Source organism: Juglans microcarpa x Juglans regia, chromosome 5D (assembly GCF_004785595.1).
Source record: "Juglans microcarpa x Juglans regia isolate MS1-56 chromosome 5D, Jm3101_v1.0, whole genome shotgun sequence".
NCBI classification, from domain to species: Eukaryota; Viridiplantae; Streptophyta; class Magnoliopsida; order Fagales; family Juglandaceae; genus Juglans; species Juglans microcarpa x Juglans regia.
This window is the reverse complement of record NC_054602.1, coordinates 11,857,260-11,881,278: the sequence shown is the minus strand read 5'-3', so window position 1 is coordinate 11,881,278 and position 24,019 is coordinate 11,857,260. Positions and strand designations below refer to the sequence as shown.

Sequence of the window (24,019 nt, the reverse complement as noted above, 5' to 3'; positions counted from 1 at the left end):
TCGATTATCGAATGCCAAAGTTTTTTTTATCACAAAATCGTATTATTTGACTGGCAATTATGCCAACCAATGGTAGGGGCTACTTGACATTTTCCAATTTGAAAAGCTGTGCAGCCGTCAATATAAGACGTGTTGTAATATCTCTCCAACCGTCAATACATGACTATTATGTTGGAGCTCTGATGGAACTTCCCGTTAAAGAAAGTTGATTTATTTTAAGTCAAATATACTGTCAATGAAAAATTGCCATTCATGGGGATCATATCTCAGTAAGCGGCTGTAAGTAATTCAAAACAACCGAATCGGATCAGATCGGACCGAATTATACACCAGTCGATCATGATTTCAAAATATGTGGATAGATAACATTTGGTTTATTTTAGAGTCTATAAATTTTAGACCGGACCTAATTGAACTGGACTGAACTTCTATATATATTTTTTAAAATTATTTTTAATAATTTTATATATTATTTTTATATAGTGATTATATAAGTTAATGATATAATTTTTATCTAATTTATTATTATTGACCATATAAAATATAAAATAATATATGCTATCAATTAATAATTATGTAAATAGTTAATACATCATACATTCATACATACTTTACTATTTATACTTAATTAAAATAATTAGGTAATTTTTTTAAATACCTAAATTACAAGTAAGCATGAATAATTTATGTACGATAAAATTATTTGATATTCATTAACATTGGCTCTAGAGCGATGTCGAGTGTGGCTCCAACGAACACTAAGGTTTGTGTCTTGCTCAAGTCTACTGTCGCTTGAGACTTGAATGAACTTATGGGTTGAGTTTTGCTCTAGCCTACTGTTGAGCACACCTCCAGCGAGCTTATGGTTCGAGCTTCGCTCGAGCAAACTCACTGTTCCTTGATTTATTAGCTCAGAAACCAGTCTCTACCTTAACAATTAATAATTATGTATACTAAAAAATAAAGTCTAAATTAGTAAGTAATAATTACCAACATCATAAAAAAATAATAATAATAATTAAATAATTAAACCGTACCAAATCGACCGGACCGGACCGATAGATACCAGTCCGGTCCGATCCCTATGAATGTTGGGTCCTATCTTCTCGATCTTTTTGGTCTCTGAGAAAGTCGACTGCTCCTGTCTGCTGCGAACTTGGGAGGAGATTGGCATTTCAATCCAACCTGCACGATTTTAGGTAAGACCCCTCATTTGCAATAAACCTGTGTCATTTTTGCTGTTGGTATCGGTTCAATATCAAGTATCATAATCATCAGTTTCATGTAGTCGTTCATCTAGTTACCTGGATAATTTGAGAGATCTCCTTTTGGGGATGGATGAATATCCTCTGTTTGAGAATGATCATAATCATCAGTTTCATGCAGTCGTTCATCTAGTTAGCCTCTATTTTTTCCGTGAGAGTTGAACTTTAAAACTTCTACCTACCTTTCTATGGGAATGTCATCATTCTCTTTAGTAAAGCCTTCAGTTTTGAGGAACGTTACTGAGTCTTGGGAGTGCCCTAAATTGTAAGGGGTGATCCACGAGGAAATTTCCTTACTATGTCCTTGCCCATATAGGTTTATGGTTTCCAAAAAGCTTTCATCCAAATCTTTTGAAACTTTGAGAGTTTTATTGCATATTGTTCGAAATAAGATTGGGTTGTATATGTCACGAGCGTCAGAGTTTCTCAGATTTATTTTGTGACAAGCAGCTCACGCCATCCATGTATGTTATAGCTGTTGTTGTTTTTCTACTTGATCATAAATGAATGACCTCATTTCGTTTTTGTTTCTTAAATCATCCCCATTTTACTCCAAGCTGTGACCATGGATATTGTCGGGGCTACTGTTGGGGTGCTAAATTTATCGTGGGGGTCCCTTGGCAGACAGGTCTCTTATCTGCAAAATGTTGAGAAACTTCTGAAGGCACTTCATGTCAGTATAGAAGACCTAAATGGTCGAGCAAATGACATCAAAATGGAGATGAATACGGGTATAGCATACTTGAATAAGAAACCAAGAAGTGAGGTACAGTCGTGGCTCAAACATGTGGAAAAGTTAAATGATGAAGTGAGTATCTTAGAAAATGAAATCGGCATTAGGGGAAAATGGTTGAAAGGGTGTTTTCCTAATTGCTGTTCACGTCATAAGTTCGGAAAACAACTTGTGCAAAAGATCAAAGACTTGACTGAGCTTCAAGGAATGGGAACATTTCCGAATGGCTTATTCATTAATTTATTGCCTGATGCAGGAAGACTTATGCCAACAACAGGGATTATAGGCGAAACAATCCCAAGGAAGGTTCTGCATGAGATTTGGGAATGTCTGATGGATGTCAATATCAATAAGATAGGTGTCTATGGTATGGGTGGTGTTGGAAAGACAACTATCATGATGCACATTAATAATCTACTCCATGAAGCTCAGATGTTTGATAATGTTATTTGGGTGACTGCATCAAAAACCTTTGACTTGACGAAATTACAGATTGACATAGCAAAAGCAGTAAACTTGGAGCTGGCATTTGGATTTGAAGACAATATGATTAGAAGATCAACTGTATTATTTGAGCATCTGCAGAGAATGAAAAAATTTACACTAATCATAGACGAGTTATGGAGTAAGTTCACCTTGGAAGAGGTGGGAATCCCGCAACCAAATAAAGAGAATGGTTGTAAATTGGTATTCATTACTCGACTAATGGGAGTATGTCGGGGCATGGAGACACACAAGGAAATCAAAGTGGATGTCCTCTCTGAGGCGGAAGCACGGAATTTGTTTGCTAATAAAGCAGGAATGGATGAGTTTAATTCAGATGAAATAGTTTCCACTGCAAAGCTAATTGTTGAAGAATGTGGCGGTTTGCCACTTGCAGTTGTCACTGTGGGACGAGCCATGAGGAAAACCAATGATGTAAGAGTTTGGAAGAATGCACTGGAAGAGCTGAAAAGCTCGAGGGCAGAAATTGAAGGCATGGAAGGCGATGTTTTTGCACGCCTGAAATTTAGCTATAACCACTTGAAAAGTGACAGAGTCCGGGCTTGCTTTTTGTACTGTGCATTGTATCCTGAGAATTACGAAATTGATGTTGAGGAGCTGGTCGAGTACTGGATGGCAGAAGGTTTAATAGATGAAGTCTGGGATAGGGAGCATGAGATCAACAAAGGCCATGCATTGCTTAAGGAACTCAAAGATGCTTGCCTGCTGGAGGATATTCGAACAGGGTATGTGAGAATGCACAATTTGGTGAGGGATTTAGCAATTAGAATGGCGAGGGAGAATCCTCGGTTCCTGATCAAAGCTGGTGTTGGTTTGAAAACATTGCCAAGAACATGGGTGGAAGATGCAGAGAGGGTCTCCCTAATGGCTAACAACATTGAAGTTCTTCCAGATCATCCCGCTAGCATGAATTTAACAACTTTGCTCCTGCAACAGAACCCCCGCTTGAAGAGTATCCCAGATTTATTCTTTCGGAGCATGCATAACCTTAGAGTACTTGACCTGTCCGGTTCTTCAATTAAGTCACTCCCAGATACTCTTTCCTGTTTACAGAATCTCCGTGCACTCCTGTTACGTCTTTGTGAGCTTGAAGAGTTACCATCACTAGCAACACTGAAAGAGCTAAGGGTGTTGGACCTTTCATATACATTAATCCAAGGGTTACCACATGGAATTGAAGGCTTGGTAAATCTCAGGCGACTTGATCTTTCTTATACTGAACAATTAAGCATGTTTCCTGCTAGGGCCATCCCAAACCTGTCGCGCCTAGAAAATCTATCAATGTTTCACAGCAAATGGAGATGGTCAGTGACTCCGCACGGAAAAGAGAGAGGAACAGATTTTGCAGAAATCACCAACTCCTCACACCTAACTAATCTTGGTCTTTCCTTCGAGAATGCATACAGTTTCAACCACTATGTGAGATCTGGACACTGGAGGGTTCTGAAAGGCTACCACATTGGTATAGGACTTTTGTCAAGCCTTTTACCTATTTCTGAAGGAACTTGTAGTGTAGAAGTTCAAGGCTGTAACCTCATTACCAATGGGAGTTTAATCAAGCTCCCAGACAGCACTCAGGAGTTGGCATTACAGGGCTGTCACGACATTGATATTCTATCCAAACTGACTAGCATATCAAACTTGAAAAATCTGAAAGACTGTTACGTCTCCAGTTGTAACAGGTTAGAGTTCTTAATAGTGGAAGATAAAGACTATTTTCCAAACCTGGAGAAATTGACCCTCCGCAAGCTGCTTAACTTAAAGGCAATTTGTAATGGAACTGGGGCAGATAGTGTATTTTCAAAGCTAAAAGCCGTGCATATCCACAACTGTAACAAACTTAGATACATATTTACATTTGGGTTGTTACGGTGCCTCCAAAATCTTGAAGAGCTTGAGGTGTGGAATTGTCATTCAGTCGAGGACATAATTGAAGTGGAGGAAACTATTGGAGTAAATGGTAACACATTTCCTTCAATAACAATTCCAAGGCTACGTGTGCTGTACTTATCCTATTTACCTGAATTGAAATCCATCTCTAAAGGGGTATTAATTTGCAATTCATTGGATTCTATTGATTTATGGGGCTGTGAGAAGCTAAGGAAACTGCCTTTCTCAATGGACAAGTTGCCTTTCTCCCTCAAGCACCTCAAGGGAAACAGAAAGTGGTGGGAAAAGTTCTACTGGGATGAGCCTGGTTGTAAGAGTCTTTTACAACCCTTCTTTGAGGGAGAAAAATGAAAAGAAAAGCATTAAATATGGACCATGTAGCTGGTGCAGGGCAAGTCCTATTGATTGGTGATTAAAATTTCATCTGACATTGAACTGCCTCTTGATAAGGATTCATCAGCAAGATATTCAACATGTTCAACTTCAAGTTCAGGGAATCGAGAAAACACTAGTTTTTCATCTGGAATTTTTGTACCGATTCACAAGCCATCACATCTTTGGGATTTTGGTGTATTTTAAACTTTGCAAAAAGTTTCATTAAACATTGAATTGAGGTTGATTCATGGAGAAATTGCAGCATTGTGAATCTCTCAAAATGCTGGAGTTCAGACTTCCAGGTGAGTCTGAGATAGTGCCTGTGCCTCCATAAGTAAGCAATTTTTTCGTTGGTGCCTGACCACCACAATTGTAGCTGACATTTCTTCTTGTTAGATATTGGCTTGTTGCTTCACAAAGAGGAGACCTCACAGTAATCTTGTTAGATCACTCTCATCGTGACCTTTTTATCAAAAGCAAGAAGGGCAGCAGTGTACGATTTTTACTACCGAGTCAGGGCTTGAGTGGTCAGTAGGCAAACAATCTCGTGCTGATTGTTGGGTTACAGGGATGGTATGGAGGGTTATGGAACCACACTGGTGTCTGTTCAAAGGTGAACATGTGATGCTTTACCTCGTTTGTGGAATCAAGATTCCTTCTCTTATTCGGATGTTTGAGCAGAGTTACTTGGGCTTCATTTTGTTTTGAGTCCTTTGATAATATAGTTTCGCTATGTTTTAATTTGATCAGCTCATTTCGGGCAGCAAGTCCCTTTCTGATTTCTTTGATATCTTTCTATTTTTGGTTAACTAGACATGGCAAAATCACCATTCTCAATATTACAAGGAAATTTCCAATCTTTTGATGCAGACTCAATTTTGAAGCCAAAATAAACTGTGAGATCGGGGGTTTCTGTGCTGCTTTCAATTGAAAACAAACAATCTAGACATGACTTGTAATGATCTGGACCTTGCTTAGCAAAAGATATTATCCACTTTGGCAACCAAATAATCTTAGCTGAAGGCACCGATCCCTTGGGTGGATTTTGGCCGGGTTAAGATGGCTGAATCCAACAAGCCCTAGTGACCAAATTCACAACAATCAGTATTTCAGTTCAACTGATCAGTACTCAGTTGTATATCAAGGGATGGAGAGAAACCAGAAAAAAGGTGTTACCGAAGAGGAAGATGTTGGGAAAGAAAGGGTGAACGGAATTTGGCTCAATGACATACTTAAAACGGTATCCTTGTCAAAAGAATCATACAGGGAATGCAAAGTAGCTTTGGTATATTTATGAAAATATCTTATGCTCATTACAGAAGTTTGAACTCTTCAATATAAATCTGGAACCATAAGTGAGATATGTTATTCTGATGACAGACTGGTTCCTGAAACTTAAAACTTTCAACCAAATAACGAACAAGAAGCAGCATCATCTTGTTACAGCCTTGGTGCAATATGAGGACGGTCCCATTCAGTCACAATGTGGTCACGAGTAATCTCTTTGAGTGAACGGCAACCGCTTAAAGCCATAGTTAGTTCGAACTCATCACGAAGCATTTGAAGTACTTTTCGTACACCAGCCTCGCCTTCAGCAGCCAATGAGAACACCACTGGTCTTCCAATCTGAATTAGTACAAGATGAACAAATGAATTTCAATCACTTGTGAAAAACTGTTAGTTAATACCTCATGAGTTTCTACATCTTTTCTCAAGAGTTTTTATTCTTAAAAGTTCCCACAAAAAAATCACACTGTTTCCAAAACTAGGAAGTTCCATTCTTAGTACCTTTAAGATCTTAATGCTGTTAAAATTACACATTTTTGAGTCATTAATTCTGATATTAAAATCAGAGGCAAGTAAAAATTTCTTTGTTGGTCGATTTAGTAGCAATTTCTTTTCATTGCTAAAATGGCCATGCAGCATATATATACTCACGAATATCCCAGATGCTCCAAGAGCCAATGCTTTAAAGACATCTGTCCCACGCCGAACTCCACCATCCAGAAAAACAGGAACTCGGCCTTGTGCAGCTTTGACAACCTAAATCATATCCCAATCAGAACCATAATGTTAGAACATTATAAGGTTTGCATTCAAACGAATGCAACTTAAACAAATTCTCCTGCCACATGGAGAATAATATCAAGATAAGGGAAAAACTGAGCAGAGTATGATTAAGAATAAAATCGATATAGAAAACAACACTTTTTCTAAATCTTACCCAAGATTACTTAACAAACTTGTGTATAATTTCAAAATATTAGATCAGGAAAGCCAATGTTACAGTGCTAGGATTGAACTTCAGGACACTCAAAAATATATCAACAATAAAAAAAAAGAATAAAAAAAATGTGAATGGCAGAACTAAGCATGATAAAAAAAAAAAAAAAAAAAAAAAAGCTTGGATCACCTCCACTCAATAGTTAAATATGCTCAAAACTCATGATGGATAATTGAAATGATGAGAAATTATGCTGAAGTAAAGAATGTTACCTCTTCCAAAGCCATAATAGTTGCAGGAACATAATCAAGTTGGCGAGCTCCATGATTGGACACAATGATTCCAGCAGCTCCAGCTTGTACGGCTAACCTTGCTGCATTAATGACAAGGATTTGTTTTTTTTGGTTGGGGGGGGGGGGGGGGGTGGGTTAAACTAAGAGATTGTAGGAAAATATAGATAGAAAAATGTCAGAAAGAGATGGTTTTTTTAATGAATAAATTTCATTTTGGGGGGGGGGGGGGGGGGGGGGGGGGGGGGGGGGGGGGGTCGGAATACATACCATCCTCAGCAGTAATTACACCCTTCACAAGAATTGGCAAATTGGTGATTGTCTGAAGCCACTTCACATCCTGTCAAATAAATGAAGATAATTCAAAAAATTGTATTGCCTCATAGTTCAAATAATGTTATAACTTTAACTGAAAGGTATCTAAAATATTTTAAATAACTTCATATGTCATTTTAAATGAAATATGTTAAAAATATTTGGCAGCCATCTTACCTTCCAGCTGAGAGACCGGTCAATTTGTCCAGCAACGTATGAAGCTAGTCCAGAATCATCTGACTGCAGGTTCACCCAGTGTACAATCATTGAAAAACTAGATATACAAAAAAAGAATGCACAAGGAAAAATGATTCTTTGATATAAAAAAAATTATAAAGATCAGCCACCTTATCCATCTTCCCGATATCCAGTCCCTCAAAGTTCTTCAATGTCAAAAATGGGGGCAACACAAATCTGAAGGAGAATCCATCAAACAATTAAGTTTCTTATGTCACAGCAAGTATGCTGTTCATTTTATATAACTCTTCTGCTAGATCTAATCATTATATTAGAAATAGTGGGACAAGCTAAGTGAACGTTTGTAATTCTTTCTCCTTTATTTATTTCCAAATTGTATTTTCGAATGAATGTTCGTTCACCTGTTCTTAATGTCAGCCTCCCTGCGGCCGAGCCTTGGAGTGTCCACAGTAAGGGCAATTGCCTTGAAACCAGCCCTTTCAGCTCTCCTTACAAGCTGTGCAACCACATTCCTGTCTTTATACACCTGAAGAAAGCAGAGCAATCAATGTGAAAATGAATAACTTAAACAGTAGATGAAAAGCTTAAAAGCATCACATACTTGGGGACATAATAAACATTAATGATTCTAAAAGTAGCAAGAAGAAACACATTTTCATAATGATCTCCTGAAAAGTAGCCAGAGGGGCCACTATTTTGGATCACAGTGCCTGTATTTTGAAACTATAATAATAAGCCAACCTTCATTAGAAAAAATAAAATAGCAACAAGTAAGTTAAAAATTAAACAGCCTAAGCGGGAGTTGAGAATGTGGGGGCATTCATGGACAATTTTATATTTATACATAGGAAACAAAATCCAGCTTTGTAAATAGTGAGATTTGTATAATAACTCCTTGAGATGCCAAGCCAAGAACAATGACAGTCTGTAAAACCAGTGATTTTGGCAAAATTTTAGTGAAAGATAAAGAAAAATTAGCAAAAAAAGTGGCAGATGATCTATAGCACTCACATAGAGTTGGAAAAAGCGAATGCCAGGTCCTGTTGAAGCAACCTCTTCAACACTGGAAGTAGCCCATGAGGATAACGTCTGAAACAACCAATCGTTCATATATTGAACGGGGGAGACATGTAAATATGGATCTCAACACATCAAAGCCAACTCTATGAAGGAGTTGCAAGAAAAGATTAAATTCAGTCTAGAAAAAAGAACTTGAAGAAACTTGGGGAGAAACCAAACCATGATTGTGCCAGCTGCGGATGCTGCTCTGGCAGTTGCATACTCTCCTGCATGAAAATATTATATTGAGTGTATGATCAAGCTAACTCTATCAAGGTGCCAAATATCTTTATAAACTCTTCAGGATTCTCTCTCTCTCTCTCTCTCTCTCTCAGTATAAACTCTTCAGAATTCTTATGAAGTTATAAGAAAAAATAGCTCCTAGAAAGTGCAGCAACACCATTCCAATGGATGATGTTGAAATGGGCCATGTAAAAGAATCCGCACTCAGAGTTACCAACAACTTTATATTCTATTTAAAATAAGAGATCAAAAACAGGCTAATAGAGATGGTCAAAAGCAACTATATATGAACTGACTTTCAGCTGCATTGTAGAAGCACCTTTACCTAGCACTGACAATGCTCTGGAGTAATATACCATGCCTCTTAGACACTGAATAGTTCCCAGCAGAAATTTAAAAGGAAACAGAAAAAAAAAAAAGGGTGACAGAAGAAGAAGAAAAATATTAGGATCCTCTTCTTAAAAGTGAAGTTGCAAATAAGATACAAGAATGCTCTTTTGTACCAAAATGAGAGTAGATTGAGTGAGCAAGATGCATATTGTGGCCATTACAGATTATACCTTAAAGAGTTTCCTGTATTCACCCTAAGATCATCTCTAATGTGTGAATATTGTACAGATCATGAGCATACTGTGTACTAGTATTGTGCGCGCACACACATATATATATGCATACCATGTATTAGGGAAGTCTTCTATACATACACATGCAAATATATATGAAAATAGAACAAGCCCAAGATAGCAGAGGTATATACCCTCAGGATGAGCCATCTTCTGCATGGCTGTAGGAGCAATCATGATGGGCATTGAGATTTTGAAGCCCAAAACAGTTGTGGCCATGTCTATCTTGCTTACATCAATAAGAATACGAGGTCGAAACCTATTTTCAGTAAACAAAAATAAAGTGTTAGAGAAGATGTCCAATAACAAATTTGAGGTAAAGAAATGAGAGAATCGAAAACAGCCTACAATTGGGAAGAGGAAAACTAAAATTTCTTTTCAGGAAAAAGAGAAGGAAAATCTCAAGTAATAGATATCAAAGCAAAAGCATGGGTCACCAGAAAAAGCCAAAATAAACACATAAAATCAAAAGAAGACTACTTTTGGGGTCGCCATCAAGAGAATAGCTTACAAAATCCTCGAGAATGCATTCCGATTCTCCTGAAGAGTCCATTGGTCCTCTGCTCCTGATGCATAGTAGTCATAAACCATCTTCGGCAATTTTGCCTTGGCAATGGCTTCATATTCAGTGACATTAGTGATCTCCATCTTTCCAGATAATTGTTTATGCTATCCCCAGAATATTCTGAACGAATTAAAACAACAACATAAAAAGTTTGAGGTCAAATAAAAAAAGTAAGAAGTATTTGATTAAGATTTTGAGAAAGCATCCATAAAAAAGATAAAATAATGCAAAAAATAAACTCTGCAGTGCATCTAATTCTCCTATATGCACATAATATTGAAAGAGTTTCACACTACATATAAACAGTGTTTAGTCCCCCTGCAATTGCACTTCAAGAGTTTCCACCACCTGTTTATAACTGTCCTTTCGAAAGATTCATCGGTCCCCAAGGATGAAAATAGGATGTGAGCCCAGCTTTATTTTCAGGATACGAATGTTCTTTATTGGTATAACTTTAGTCTCACGCACCCTTTACTGACGGGGATGAAAGTGTCACTAGGGGCCATTGGGGTGAACATTCAAACTTTACTAGAAAGGGTGCGAGACTAAAGTTTTACCGAAAACACAATAAACTGCAGGAAATCAAACTATGCTAAAACCAAACACAATCCGAGACTGAAATCCAAAATCATAATATACGAAAACCTCGAACTCTGAAGATATCCTGTCCCAGAAAAGAGCTCAAACAGAGAACTTGCAATCATTAAAGACTAGAAGAAACGAATATAAAACTCTTAACTGATTTCAATATAAAACGAAAAGTCGTTAACTACTACATCTGACCCATAATTTCTGATTCAAAGAATCAAACATGCATGTTAATAATCTCACAATAACACAAGTAAGCATCATGCACTGAAGACCCAAGTAAAAGAAGACCGAAGATAAAGCAGACAACAAACCTTTGGCACTGGAGAAGAAAGAATGAATAAAGGGGTGCTAGGGAGAAGAGGCGAAGATAACGTTGGGGGGTGGGGGTGGACAGAGAGGGAGAGAGAATGAATGTCCAAGTAGAATAAACATACAAATAGAGCGTAGAAAGGAGAGAGATAAAATATAGAGGAACTATGAACAAAGACAAAAAGGGTGGGGATCAAATGAGAGAGAGAGAGAGTCCTGCGGATTGGTTTTTCGAGGTTGGCATCGGCAGCCAAATCTTCTTCATGGAAAGGAAAGACTTGTGTGGCGAGCGTTTTTGTTGATTATCATTTTTCTTCCCCACAAATGGCAGAAATATGAACAAAACAGAGAGAGTGTGCGCTTTCCTATAATTCTGTACACGTGGTGTTGATTCCGGCCTTCGTTTATGATGAACTGTTGAAACTTTCAGACTTACCGCCAACCCATATCCTTATCTATATCATATTATATTTGTGAGAAAATAATTTAATTTGTAAAGTATAGTAATATAATGGAAAACATAATTATCGAAATCAATACATTCAACTATATGATATATCCATATGAGGAAAAAAAAATTTTTTTTATTTGTATTAGGAAGTTTTTTTCCTCTCAAAAACTAGTTTTTTTACCATTCGCATTAGTTGTACACTTGTACTGATTATAAATATATGTATTGGCATTAAATGAGAGAAAAAAAAAAAAGGGAGAGAGAGACAAATATCAAGTATTTTATTTATCTCTTGCTTATGGAGTCGTTTGGATTGGAAAATTCTTTCAATTCATCTCATCTTATCATATTATTATAATTTTTTTAAATTTTCACATAAAATATAATAAAAAAATTTAACTTTTTCAAATTCTAAAATAACAATAATATTATAATAATATTTTATTTAGTTTTTAACTTTCATCTAAAATTATTTCATCTCACTATCCAAATAGCTTCTAAAAGTATGACAAAAGAGTTTAGCTATTGGTATGAGAGCATTGGCAAGTCCAGATTTTAACTAAAATTTAAGGTTTTGGCTATAGTCAAAACTTTTAGAGAGGTTAATCTACATTAGATCAATCATCCTAAAGTTAAAATAGTAATATAATATTATATATTTTAATAATATTTTAAAAAATTAATATTTTGTAAATAAACTTGTATTAATATTAAATTTTAATATTAAATGGTAGAGGTAGTTGGATAGAAAAATCATAAAATATTAATTTGGTCATTCTACAGTAACTCTCTAAATATGACTAGAGGTCTTAAATTACTATAACTCAAAATTTCACAAATATCCATTTGACTAGTCCAATTCAAAAGTTTTAACTCAAAAAAAAATTAAAATTTAGACTTGAACTTGGCAATAGCCTAATCATTGCCAATACTCTAAGCATGTTGTATGTTGTAATAAAAATATTTATTTATATGCTAGTCAATTTTACAAACTTCCATATCAGCAGTGTGTTTGATATATCAATAAGAATTCTTGCAAACAAGACTTCTCATGATAAATGAAAAAAAAAAAAAAATTGTGAAAAATGTACTTTGACATTTGAAATTACTTAATTCTATTCTCCATGGTAAAAGGAGAGAGCTTGTCGGAGGAATCAAACACGTGGGTTGCCAAACTAGTGATATCTTAAATGAAATTTTTACACCATATATGACATAATTAAATTTAAAAGATAAATTTTAAAATTTAAATATTATAAATTAAACTATATCACATGAATTACGTGGTATAAAAACTTTCAAATGATATTACTCGTCTTAAATTATCTAGATTTTTTACAACAACAACAAAAAATAAATAAATTACTCTCAAACTATGAGGTTTTAAAGAATTTGATGTACAATACTAGGCTTCCTACTCGGATTTTTTTTTATTTTTTTTAATTCATAATTAAGAAAGTAATTTTTAATAATGTTATGAATTCTTTTTAAATATATAAAATATTAAAAAATATATGTAAAACAAAACCAAAAAAAAAAAAAAAAACACACATAAAATATCTAACGGAGGAGCGGCAGCTCTAGTGTTCCTCTATTTTTATTTTTATAAAAAATCTACACAATTTCTTATTATTCAAATAACCTCTACATACCATATTTTTTTAAATTTTTATTATTTTTTTCTTTTATCAAATATTTAATATATGAATAATGAATAAAAAAATTAAATTAATTTAAAAAGAATAAATTTAAAAAAAAATTTAAAAAAAATATTAAAAAGTTTTAAAATTTTAAAATTTTAAAAAAATATAATGTGTGGAGGATGGGAGGTTGTGTTGCGTTACTCGATTGGATGGCGGCCACCACGGGTGACTGTATTTTGGGAATGAACTATGAATTCAATGAATGGGAAGGACAAGTTCTTGGGACACTGAGGTCTGAGAGGACAAGTTGTCTCCTATAATTCAATTGGTTGTTGGAACTCTTTCACCACTCAAAACCCTTTTTTTTTTTTTTTTTCTCTTTTGTTTTCTTCTTCTTTTTCTAGAAAGGATTTAATCATTCGCCATTTTTCTTTAGCAAGTTGCGTGTCTTACCCCTTTTTTACTCCATTTGGGTTATTAGCTATTTTTGACACGTAAACCCTAACAAGGAAACTGATAATGATAGATTTATCATCCTATTATTCTTTTATTACTTCTTTTATTTTTTTTATTAATAGTTAAAGAAATAATTATTAATGAAATTATATATTTTTTTAATTTTTTCTTAATAATTAATGATGTTATAAAATTACTTAAAAGAAAATAATAAAAAAAATAAAAATTTCAAATATACTATAGAATAATAAAAGAGTAGTAGGAGGATAATAAGTTTATCATTATCCTAAGAAAAAACAGTCATCATTAAACAACAAAACCCATGTATACTATATTTGTCAAGCATCAAAATCATGCCTTGTTACTAATTTTTGTCTATTTGTTTCTTTGATTGGTATCGGATGTTTAGGAATAGGAACAAAATTTTGACTAATTCTGATAATTTTATCATGACCGAGTATGATAAAATACTAATAAAATACAATATTTCAAAAAGTTATAGTTTGAATACGATGTTAAAAAGGGTTCGACAGTTTGGAGATGCGAAGTATAATTTTCCCTTTTTAATTTTTATATTATGGACATTTTTATCATTTTACCCCATTTTTATATTATGTAGTAATAAAAAACTTTATTCATAATTTTTTTCATTTACACAAATCAATATTTAATCGTCAGAACAAAGAATATATATGAATGAAATGATGTAAGAATTTTGATCAGGTACTATACTCATTAGTACATAATAGTTCATTCTTCAATGGTTTTCTAAAGTAAAACGTTTGAATTTGATCCAAAGGCACACTAATTTTGAAATTATTTTGTGTCATGAAATTGACGGATTCGATTTTGTCTTCTTTTGGTTTTTTCTTTCTTTCTTTCTTCCTTTTTTATTTTTATTTTTTTTAAAAATTTGCCATGGATGGCACTCATTTTCAGCACCATTTTAATAAGCAAATAATCTTATCTCTTTATATTGGGCCCGACATGAGGCACATGTTTATGTCTAATTATATTAAAAACTCTTTAATAATGCTAATGGCCCAATACGAGCCTAAAGCGCAAGAGAATATATATATATATATATATATATATATATATATATATATATATTAATATATTATATAGGTGTCTGATCCTAGCTAATTAATTTGGACAATCCCGTGACGTCGCCATATTCAATAGGATGTTTTATTTTTTTTTTAAAGAGAAATGTCATCATTCATTTCTCAAGATAAACTGGCATCGATAACTAGATATCCTCATATTCAGTAGGATTGTGGCGCCCCCAACCCCCATGTATGGAAACTCGAGAATCGAGATATCAGGATGATGATAACACGGTGATACATCCTCAACGATCGTGTCAAGTGTGTGTACATACAATAGTGTACAATAAACAACATAGCAGATAATTTAAGTCAACTAAATATCATAATTTTTAATACACATTTACGTAAGTAAAATGTTTAAAAAGAGTTATACAGTCATCCCAAAATAAAATATAATACATGTCTAAATATAAAAACAAGTGATCCCATATCACTCATCGGGCAGAGCCGAATCCTCAGGCTCACCTTCAGTTTCATCTGCATTAAAATTTGCGTTACCATAAAACGGTACCGCATGTAAGTATAATCCAAACAACCATCGAGAATAAAATGCATTAATGCAACCAACATGCATGTATATGATGAAGTATGCATTATTCTCAAAACAATATTTTTCCCAAAAACGAACATTTACCAACGCACGCCAAAATCTCATTTTGGCCTAAAAATAATAATCCATCATTTTTCCAGAAGATAACCCACACAAAATCATTTTATCTAACACACGTTATTTTTTCAGAAAATAGCCCAATAATCCATTTTAACCGTATGCACCATGATCTCCCCTAGGGATCATCCGCATACCCTGGCTCTCATCGTTACACCACGGGTAACGACCGTGCGAGTGACTTCGTAATGAGTGATGCCCAGTTCCACGCCTAGCGTGTTCGTAGCCAAGCATCCTCGAACCCCCGCCAGCAGAGGGACTATGGAGTCAACACGAGAGCGTTACCATCCCGTCCAATCCCGTTGTCGCCCAGCGACAATCCAGGGGACATCACTCAATATATTCCGTTCTCGAATGACCAGAGGAGCTCCACCGAGATAATGCCCCATCTCGACTTGGGGTCGTGATACGCATGCATCCAAAAATTCTTTCTCACATGAAAACTTAGTTTTCAATAAAAACATGAACATGAATGCAATTATACGAAAACTCAATTTCATTTACAAACATGATCATACGTGCAAATATGCAACGTACGTGAAACGTCACAATATCCAACATCTAACAATTCACAACACAGTCCAAAACACACAAACAACTCATTCCTCCAATCCATCCGACCCCCTTACTCCTCAGACTTAATCCGGCATAACCAACCAGTTCATAGTAAAATGAGTTAGTGTAAAAATATATTTAAATCACGAAAGTTTTATGAAAAAATATTTATGGCGCTTTATTATAATTTTCGAAAGATCACAGAGGTGCAAGAAGTGGCGGCACAGCAATGCAACAGTGCAAAATGCACTATGGCTGTGGGTCTAAAAATGTAAGATTTCGAATGGGGATGAACAAAGACTTGAGATTGTTAGGGAATGGCTTAGAGATGTTGGTGAAACTAATGGTGGTGGTGGTGGTTGGCCGTGGATGCAGCTTAGAGGGCGGTTGAAGGCCAAAATGTTCAAAATGAAAATGTTGATGGTGGGGCTTCACCGGTGGAGAATCGGAGCTGGAATGGGTAGTTTGGGTTGCTAGGAGGTCAAGGAAGTTGTGGTGAAGAGATTGTGGTTGGAGGTGGCGTGACGACAGCGCGGGAACACAAAGAAGGTCGCGGCTTGATGCCGTGAGTGGAGGAGAATGGCGGTGTGAGAGAGGCTGGAAATCGGAGGGCGAGGTCGCCGGCCGCAAGGGGAAGTAAACGGGAGGGACGGTGACGGACACGAGCGACGCAGGGTGGAGAACGATGCACGGACGAGGGAGAGAGGGACTGCGCGCAAGAGAAAAGAGAGAGAGAGCGGAGAAAAAGAAATGGGGGGAAAAGAAAAGAAGAAGAAAAGAAAAATAGGAAAAGAAAAGAGGAAAAAGAAAAAAGTGAGGGAAAGAAATGAGGTCCAATCCTCACATCTTGGATCACAAAAATGATCCAATGAAAAATATTTCAAAACAACAAGTTAAATAAAATAATTTAAACGTAGTGATTAAATGAAAATAAAATAATTAAATCCAACAACACAGTAATTTTAAAACCTACAAACAACTAATTTAAATTAAAGAACAATTTAAATGCAAAATAATATTTAATATTAAGAAAGCATATCAATATAATTTTCACAAATTAAAAATCATAAAAATAAACCAACTAAAAATCCGATAAACTTAAAACAAGAGAATCAATTTTTAAACTAATAAAAATAATCATTTAATTAAAAAATATACTAAAATACGAGATGTTACAAAGATATTGTCATCTTTAAGTTTGAATTTTCAGAATAAGAAATCAAGGTTGATCAGAAAAGTGGCCATAAATAGGTGTGTCCTCAAGTGAATCATATTGCATCCAAACTACATATATATATATATATATATATACATATATATATATATATTATATATTTAATTTGCGCCTTTGATTTAAGAAAATTTGGAGGAATTGTACCACTGATATTGTTGTTGTCTCATGACACTCTTGTCACATTTGATGAAGTGTTATTGCCCAAAAGTATTTAAATTTCTTAAAAAAAAAAATGCTTTAGTGATAGAAAGATTTGATAAAAATAAACTTATAAATAGATGTAACTTAATATGATATGAAATGTTATATTATAAAGTTATTTTTATTATAAAATAAATCTAATATAATACATTAAGTTATGTTAGTTTGAGAATTTATTTTTATAGTTGTAACACTTCTCTTTAAAAAATGAGATATAATTTTAAAATGATAAAAAAGATCACATTCACAAAAATATTAGTCGTGGTTGTCTAGGCCAAGAGTACTGAGATTTTCCTAGATAGCGATACAATTGGATATTGGGCCTGTAAGCCCACACCGTGATAGGCTAAGCCCTATGATTTCAGCTTCTGAGGGTCCCTATGAGTAAGGGTATACCTATGTTTTATAGGGTTGTGATCAACTAACAGATGCTCGAAGTTCAGGGATTATAATTAAATTATTGCTCAAAGCAAGCAAGGACAACCTGTTGAGATTAACTAAAAAAAAAGACTTTAGGCCGTCTCATCTGATTGTATGGAAATGGTGCTTGGGTTCTAAATTGGTATTTGGGCTATAACAAATTTGAACTGCAAAATAGTACTTGTCTATTGAGCCCAAAAATAAACCCATTGATTTAGGCACTAAGAGCATTCTGATTAAAATAGTTAAAGGTAAATAAAATTCTTGAAATAGCTATTAGACATGAAAAATCATTTGCATTGAATTAGGCAAACAGATCTAACCTGACTTTTAGCTACAGTATATTAAAAAATAAAATCAATTTTGTTTGTAACTGTAGATGGAGCAAATGTTTACTTTATTATTTCTTTGGAACACTCTCTCCTCTTAATATTTTCTCAAGCAACCACCGTCAAATTTCTTTCTCTCAAATTTTTTTCCCGCTTTTCACTTCTCTGCTTCTTCAAGAAACGACCCTTTTGAAACCCACATGCTATTAGTATGAAGTCCAAATTGAATCACCCAAATTAGGGCTGAAAACTAAACTGCATTGACAAATTTTAAAGTGGGTGGTACTGACCGAAACTGGCCGATAGGGAGAGAGAGAGAGAGAGAGAGAGAGAGAGAGAGAGAACCGGCAGGAATCCGACTATCGATAACGATCGATTCGCCAGTTTGGAGATCAATTTCTGAGCCTATCCCCAAATTCACATCACATACACAAGTTTACAACAAATTAACTCTAGATTCACAATAAATTTGCAACAAAATCATAAATTCATAAAAAATCAACTACAAACTCCATGAGCGGTGATGATAGCGTCTGCAACTTTACTAGGCTCCACCGGCAATGGAAGGGAGAGCCGAGAGAGGTTTGAGAGCCAAGAGAGCTTCATCTTTCTTCAAAAAGAGAGAGAGCGAAGGGAGAGAAAGTGAGAGGAGAGTCTAAAAGAGAAAGAATTGGGAGAAGAAGAGGGAGTGGAGTGGGGGGGGGGGGGGGTGGAGTTATTAAATCCTAAATCCAAACGATGCCCGTTTGGTGGCGTCGTTTCACTTTAATTTTTTTTTCTAAATGTTATATGTAAAACGACGCAGTTTAAATCACTTAAAGTAAAATGCCATCATTTTACCTAAGATAATATATATATATATATATATTGGCCGGTTCGGCAATTTGAACCTAGTTCAAGTCAGGACCGAACCGACCGACATCGATTTATGTATTTTTTATTACCGGTCGACCGGTTCTCCATCAGTTTCGGCTGGTTCTAGACTCTGTCGATCGGTCCCGTCAATTCATGTAAATCCCTAACCCAAATAAACCGATTGAATGGTTGCAAATTGAATTGAACTTGTCTGTATACATTTTTGGTCATTTTGGACGTCTGAAAAAAAAAAAAAAAGAAAAATCTAATCTTAAGTCTAGTTTTTTTTTTATTATTATGTATCCAATGTACCGCTTAAGTTGGTCTAACAATGATGAAAAATTAATGATGTTTTGACTTTTTTTTTTAACAATAATGAATCCTACGGCAAATGAAATGTTGGCATACCAAAATTACAAGTAGAAACATGGTCGCTAACAAATCAAAATGCCAAACCAAAACAATCATCTGCCGACTCTATTGTATTTTTCAAATTTATATTTATTATATCTTTATAATTGCTATGAGCCTATGATTTGTTCTATATATATATATATATATATATATATATTAATACAACCTTTATTTTTATAGTTTATTGCTAGCTATTTAATTTCCTCAAGTGTGCATGAGAAGCTTGACACATACAATAGTACTCTAGAATATACCGACTTGGTCTATGGCAAGGACAAAAATAACACAAGTTGATATTCACCGGCTAATAGAATAATAGGTCAAAACATCCCTCACTAATCTTGTATTTAAACTCCGTGAGTTTATTAAGACCTTGTTTACTTTTATAAAACTTTTCAACTCATCTAGTCATTACAATTTTTTTCAAATTTCTACACAAATAAAATAAACAATTTTCAACTTTTTTAAATCTCAAAACAAAAATAATGTTAAAAAAATATATTCTAACAATATTAATTTTCAACTTTTAGCTCAACTCATCTCATCTGTAAAAATAAACGAAGCCTAAGTATCGTTAATGTTAATAAAAATATAAGAGCAATACTATTTTTAATCTTAAATTTTATTATCTTCAGTCACATTTATTAACGTGTCAAATGAACAACTGCAACGATTAAAAAATATCATAGAATCTAGAATGAATAACAGTATTTCTTAAATGATAATGATTGAACCAAAATCATTGATCTTCCAAAGGGTGTACCATAAATCATGGTGTCATTCCTTGATCAGAGCTATGTATATTTTAAGCAAACACACGTAACATGCCCTCATCCCCGCTGTCTTTGGAGTGTTCCTCTCGTTACTGCAAAACTCTATATATTGCGTAAATGTGATTGATGGTTTAATAAATGTATTTGGAAATTCACGATTGAATCATGAAAGAAAGAGATAGGAGAGGCCGGCCGAGACCAATGAGCATGTACCACATCAATGGTCTCTTTGTTCAAACCCATGAATTTTTGTTCCCTAAGCTGATAGAAAATTATAAGAGCAAATCACGATATCATGAACAAGGCAAGACTTTCTGAAATATATACCCAAAGGAAATTAAGAAAGTGAAATTGAAGCAAAAGCAAGCAAAAATAATACAAGATATTTGTTCGATGATTACCCAATATTATATACCTTCATGTACTTTATTATTAATATTGTAGTTATATATTAATTAATCACAATCTTGATCAATTATTATATAATAAAATCTAATCATGTGATCACCATCTAAATTCAAATTATTATGTACAATTCTCTTTATTAACACAATTAATACATGTTTTATTTGTATTAATGTGAAAAAAAATCAAAATCAAATTTAAGAAAGCTTGATGACAGATACCAAATGGAGTGATATTGAATCAGTATTATAAGAAAGATAATTATTTATGATGATTTACGATGAAAATAAACCCACTTTGATAAAAAAAAATAATAATTATTTTTATCTCAACTAATTGACCACATATAATATATATATATATATATAAATGTTTTTCTTATAATGCATATTATTCTTATGATCATGAGCCTTCAATTGAATTGGATGGTGATTGTATTACAAATTAATTAGCAATATTGAGAGGGCATCTCTTGATATTTAATCAAAAAATAAATGCATTTAACATGGTGGAGTCACTTGATCATGTATTAGAAGTTAAAACGACAGTACACCATCTGTATTCCTGTGGGTGTAATTAGGAGTTTAATTAATCTGTGAATCTATACGTGGAAAGAATAATATGATCGTATTGTGGACCATAATTAGGCAAAAAAAAAAAAAAAAAAAAGAAATTGAGTGACTTAATTACCTGGATGCATAACAGCACGCAATGTTTGATCAAACTCGGATCTGACACTTGTCATTGTGATGTCGAACCATGTATTGTGATGACTTGTTGGCATTTGCCATTTGACTAACAGAAAATAAATTAATTTAGCTCATGTAGCTGTCAAAGACACCGGTATATCTATATAAGCCCTCTTGTCTAGTTCAATTATTAGCCTCTTGATTAACCCAATATATATATATATCGGTGTCTTTGACAGCTACATGTGGAACTCCTATACATTTTAAAAGGATCTGCAAGAGCTCCAAAGCCCCACAAGTACTCGATCCTCTCATCAACTTCAACCCTTTTCTTATTTCCTTAAACATGACCAAACCAACACCAAATGTAGTGGGAGATCATTCATTCTATAACTCTTCCAAAGGATCATATCCTCGAAAATCCAAGGGAATGTCCTTCTTTGCCTTTCTTCTCTTCACTTTTGTTTACATTTCTGTATTTTATATCTTCAATTTGTCTCCTTCCACTCTCTTCAACACCACCAAGTTTTGGTTCTTCATTACCAACACTCTCATCCTCATCATTGCTGCTGACTATGGTGCTTTCTCTTCATCCAAAGAGGAACAAGGTCTTTACGCGGACGAGTACATCAATATGCCTAGCAAAGTGAAAACTAGTGTTTCATCCTTGGTTTCACAGTACCCAGAAGTTGTTTATAAAGAAACCAATTGTCCCGAGATCAGAGAGGCTGTCGTTTGGCATGAAAAGAAAATAATAACTCAGGAAAGCGATTCGTTCCCAGAAAGTAATATTCCGCCTGAGGTTGTGACCAATACAGATCATTCGGAAAAGCATGATCATGTTAATCATGATGAAGATTGTCAAGAAAAGAGGCATGAGGTCCTTGCTCCGAAAGCTGACCACAAGATTCATTCAAGAACGGCCTATCGTCGAGTTAAGTCCGAGAAAGCGAGACGGGTAGTGATTGACGAAAGCAAGAATGATATTCGATGGATCAGTACAGAAACTGCCAAACGTGAACCAAACCTCGAAGAAAATGATCAGTTTTCAACCATGTCCGATGAGGAACTGAACAGAAGAGTTGAAGAGTTTATTCAGAGATTTAATAGACAAATCCGGCTTCAAGCAACTAGAAAGTACTCCGGCAAAATTTAAAATACCAGAGAAGAGAGAGAGAGAAAAAAAAAAAAAGAAAAAAAAAAAAAAAAAAAACCTTTCCGATCGAATAATATGAATATGGAGATGTTTGATAATGTTTGTAAATAGTAGTAAAAAAATAATAAAAAAATAATTATGATAAAATCATTTTGTACTGTTTTTAATCTTTAAACTTTTGTTTGAATAAAAAACAATTTGTATGACTATTTATCCATTTAAAAAAATTCAGAAAATTAACATACCATTTAAATTTGGAATTATTTTATATATATATATATATATATATGTAATATATTCATAGCAAAAGTACCGCGAAAAACCCCAATATTTTTATGCAAGTCTATTTCATATTGGCGATTCAATGGTACTGCTGCATGATCGATGCTCCATGCATTTGATACACCATCAACAAACAGACTTGCAAATATATTTATCTTTTGTACGTTAATAATTTGATCAGTTTTTCCTCTTTAATTTGCCTTGTTATATATATATATATATATATTTACACACACACCCTTAAGCTTAATATATATATATATATATATATTCTATTATAATAAGTGGTTATATAAATGTGAATAATAACTTTTACACACACACACCCTCAACTGTTAAGTCTTGTTTTACTAAAAGACCCTTAAAACTTTTGATCATTTGACGTGTAGTTCCATTATAGAATTTAATGAAAGATTGTGTTTTACTAAAAGGTCCTTAAAATTCTTGATCATTTGACGTGTAGCTCTATTGTAGAATTTAATAAAGGATCATATTTTACCAAAAGACCCTTAATAGCCCGCAGTGCACATGAATTGAAGAATTTTTTTCATGTACTTTTTTTTTTCTGACAGTGTACTCATGTTCATTTATTTTTGTTTCAATTTTTTTTAAATAAAAAATTAATAGAGAATAATAGATAATTCAATATAGATACAGACCAATGCTCATACTTTACTGAAGTTTAGATCTTTTTTTTTTAATTTTTAATTTATATCTTTCTTTAACCTTGTATTTTTTTTCCCAGACAAATAAGCTATTGACATTTTTATTTTTTTATTTAATTCATTATGTCAGGTACATCCCGGGGCTAACGCACCCGGACCGTTCCCTAGTACATATATATATGTGTGTGTGTGTGTGGCTATTGCTTTTAAAATCTAAGAAATTAATTAATGCCTATATATAATTATAAATTATTGATCTATTTAAAAAAAAAAAAAAAAACATTGACGAACAAACATTAATATTGACTAGTTTATTTTTGTTTATAATATGAATAATATCGGACGACTATTTTTAAAATCATCAAATTAAGTACTAACTAATTATAAAATTAGCTATCTATACAATTTTATTTTATTTTTATTTTTAGTTAGTAGTTCAACATTAATCATGGGATGCATGCGTCACATTTATCCATTGACTCATGATCATGTTATCTTAAGCCTTAACTCGTGAACTATATATATAAT

The 24,019-nt window shown here is 33.9% G+C and overlaps 3 protein-coding genes across 6 annotated transcripts; 2 read left to right on the top strand and 1 right to left on the bottom strand.

Annotated features, from left to right (window-relative positions):
• Positions 1-1,085: 1,085 nt before the first annotated feature.
• Positions 1,086-5,510, top strand: LOC121265057 (probable disease resistance protein At4g27220). 3 transcript variants are annotated; one of them, XM_041168516.1, is made up of 2 exons: positions 1,086-1,199; positions 1,823-5,510. In XM_041168516.1, the coding sequence occupies exon 2, from the start codon at positions 1,831-1,833 to the stop codon at positions 4,741-4,743; it is 2,913 nt and encodes a 970-aa protein (XP_041024450.1). In that variant the 5' UTR covers positions 1,086-1,199; positions 1,823-1,830; the 3' UTR covers positions 4,744-5,510. The 3 variants fall into 3 exon arrangements, 2 of the variants coding, with proteins under 2 accessions (XP_041024450.1, XP_041024451.1); XR_005940602.1 differs by having other exon boundaries at positions 1,101-5,069; positions 5,164-5,510; XM_041168517.1 differs by having other exon boundaries at positions 1,117-1,199; positions 2,255-5,510.
• Positions 5,511-6,034: 524 nt separating this feature from the next.
• LOC121265060 (peroxisomal (S)-2-hydroxy-acid oxidase) lies at positions 6,035-11,494 on the bottom strand. Of its 2 annotated transcripts, none has more exons than XM_041168519.1 (12): positions 11,187-11,494; positions 10,231-10,404; positions 9,854-9,978; positions 9,034-9,080; positions 8,806-8,883; positions 8,196-8,320; positions 7,944-8,010; positions 7,774-7,836; positions 7,552-7,621; positions 7,264-7,364; positions 6,706-6,810; positions 6,035-6,393 (listed from the first exon to the last, which is right to left on the bottom strand). In XM_041168519.1, the coding sequence occupies exons 2-12, from the start codon at positions 10,365-10,367 to the stop codon at positions 6,208-6,210; spliced, it is 1,104 nt and encodes a 367-aa protein (XP_041024453.1). In that variant the 5' UTR covers positions 10,368-10,404; positions 11,187-11,494; the 3' UTR covers positions 6,035-6,207. The 2 variants fall into 2 exon arrangements, with proteins under 2 accessions (XP_041024453.1, XP_041024454.1); XM_041168520.1 differs by lacking the exon at positions 11,187-11,494 and adding an exon at positions 11,116-11,165.
• Positions 11,495-21,734: 10,240 nt separating this feature from the next.
• LOC121265682 lies at positions 21,735-22,544 on the top strand. Its single transcript, XM_041169368.1, has one exon. The coding sequence runs from the start codon at positions 21,735-21,737 to the stop codon at positions 22,542-22,544; it is 810 nt and encodes a 269-aa protein (XP_041025302.1).
• Positions 22,545-24,019: the final 1,475 nt, after the last annotated feature.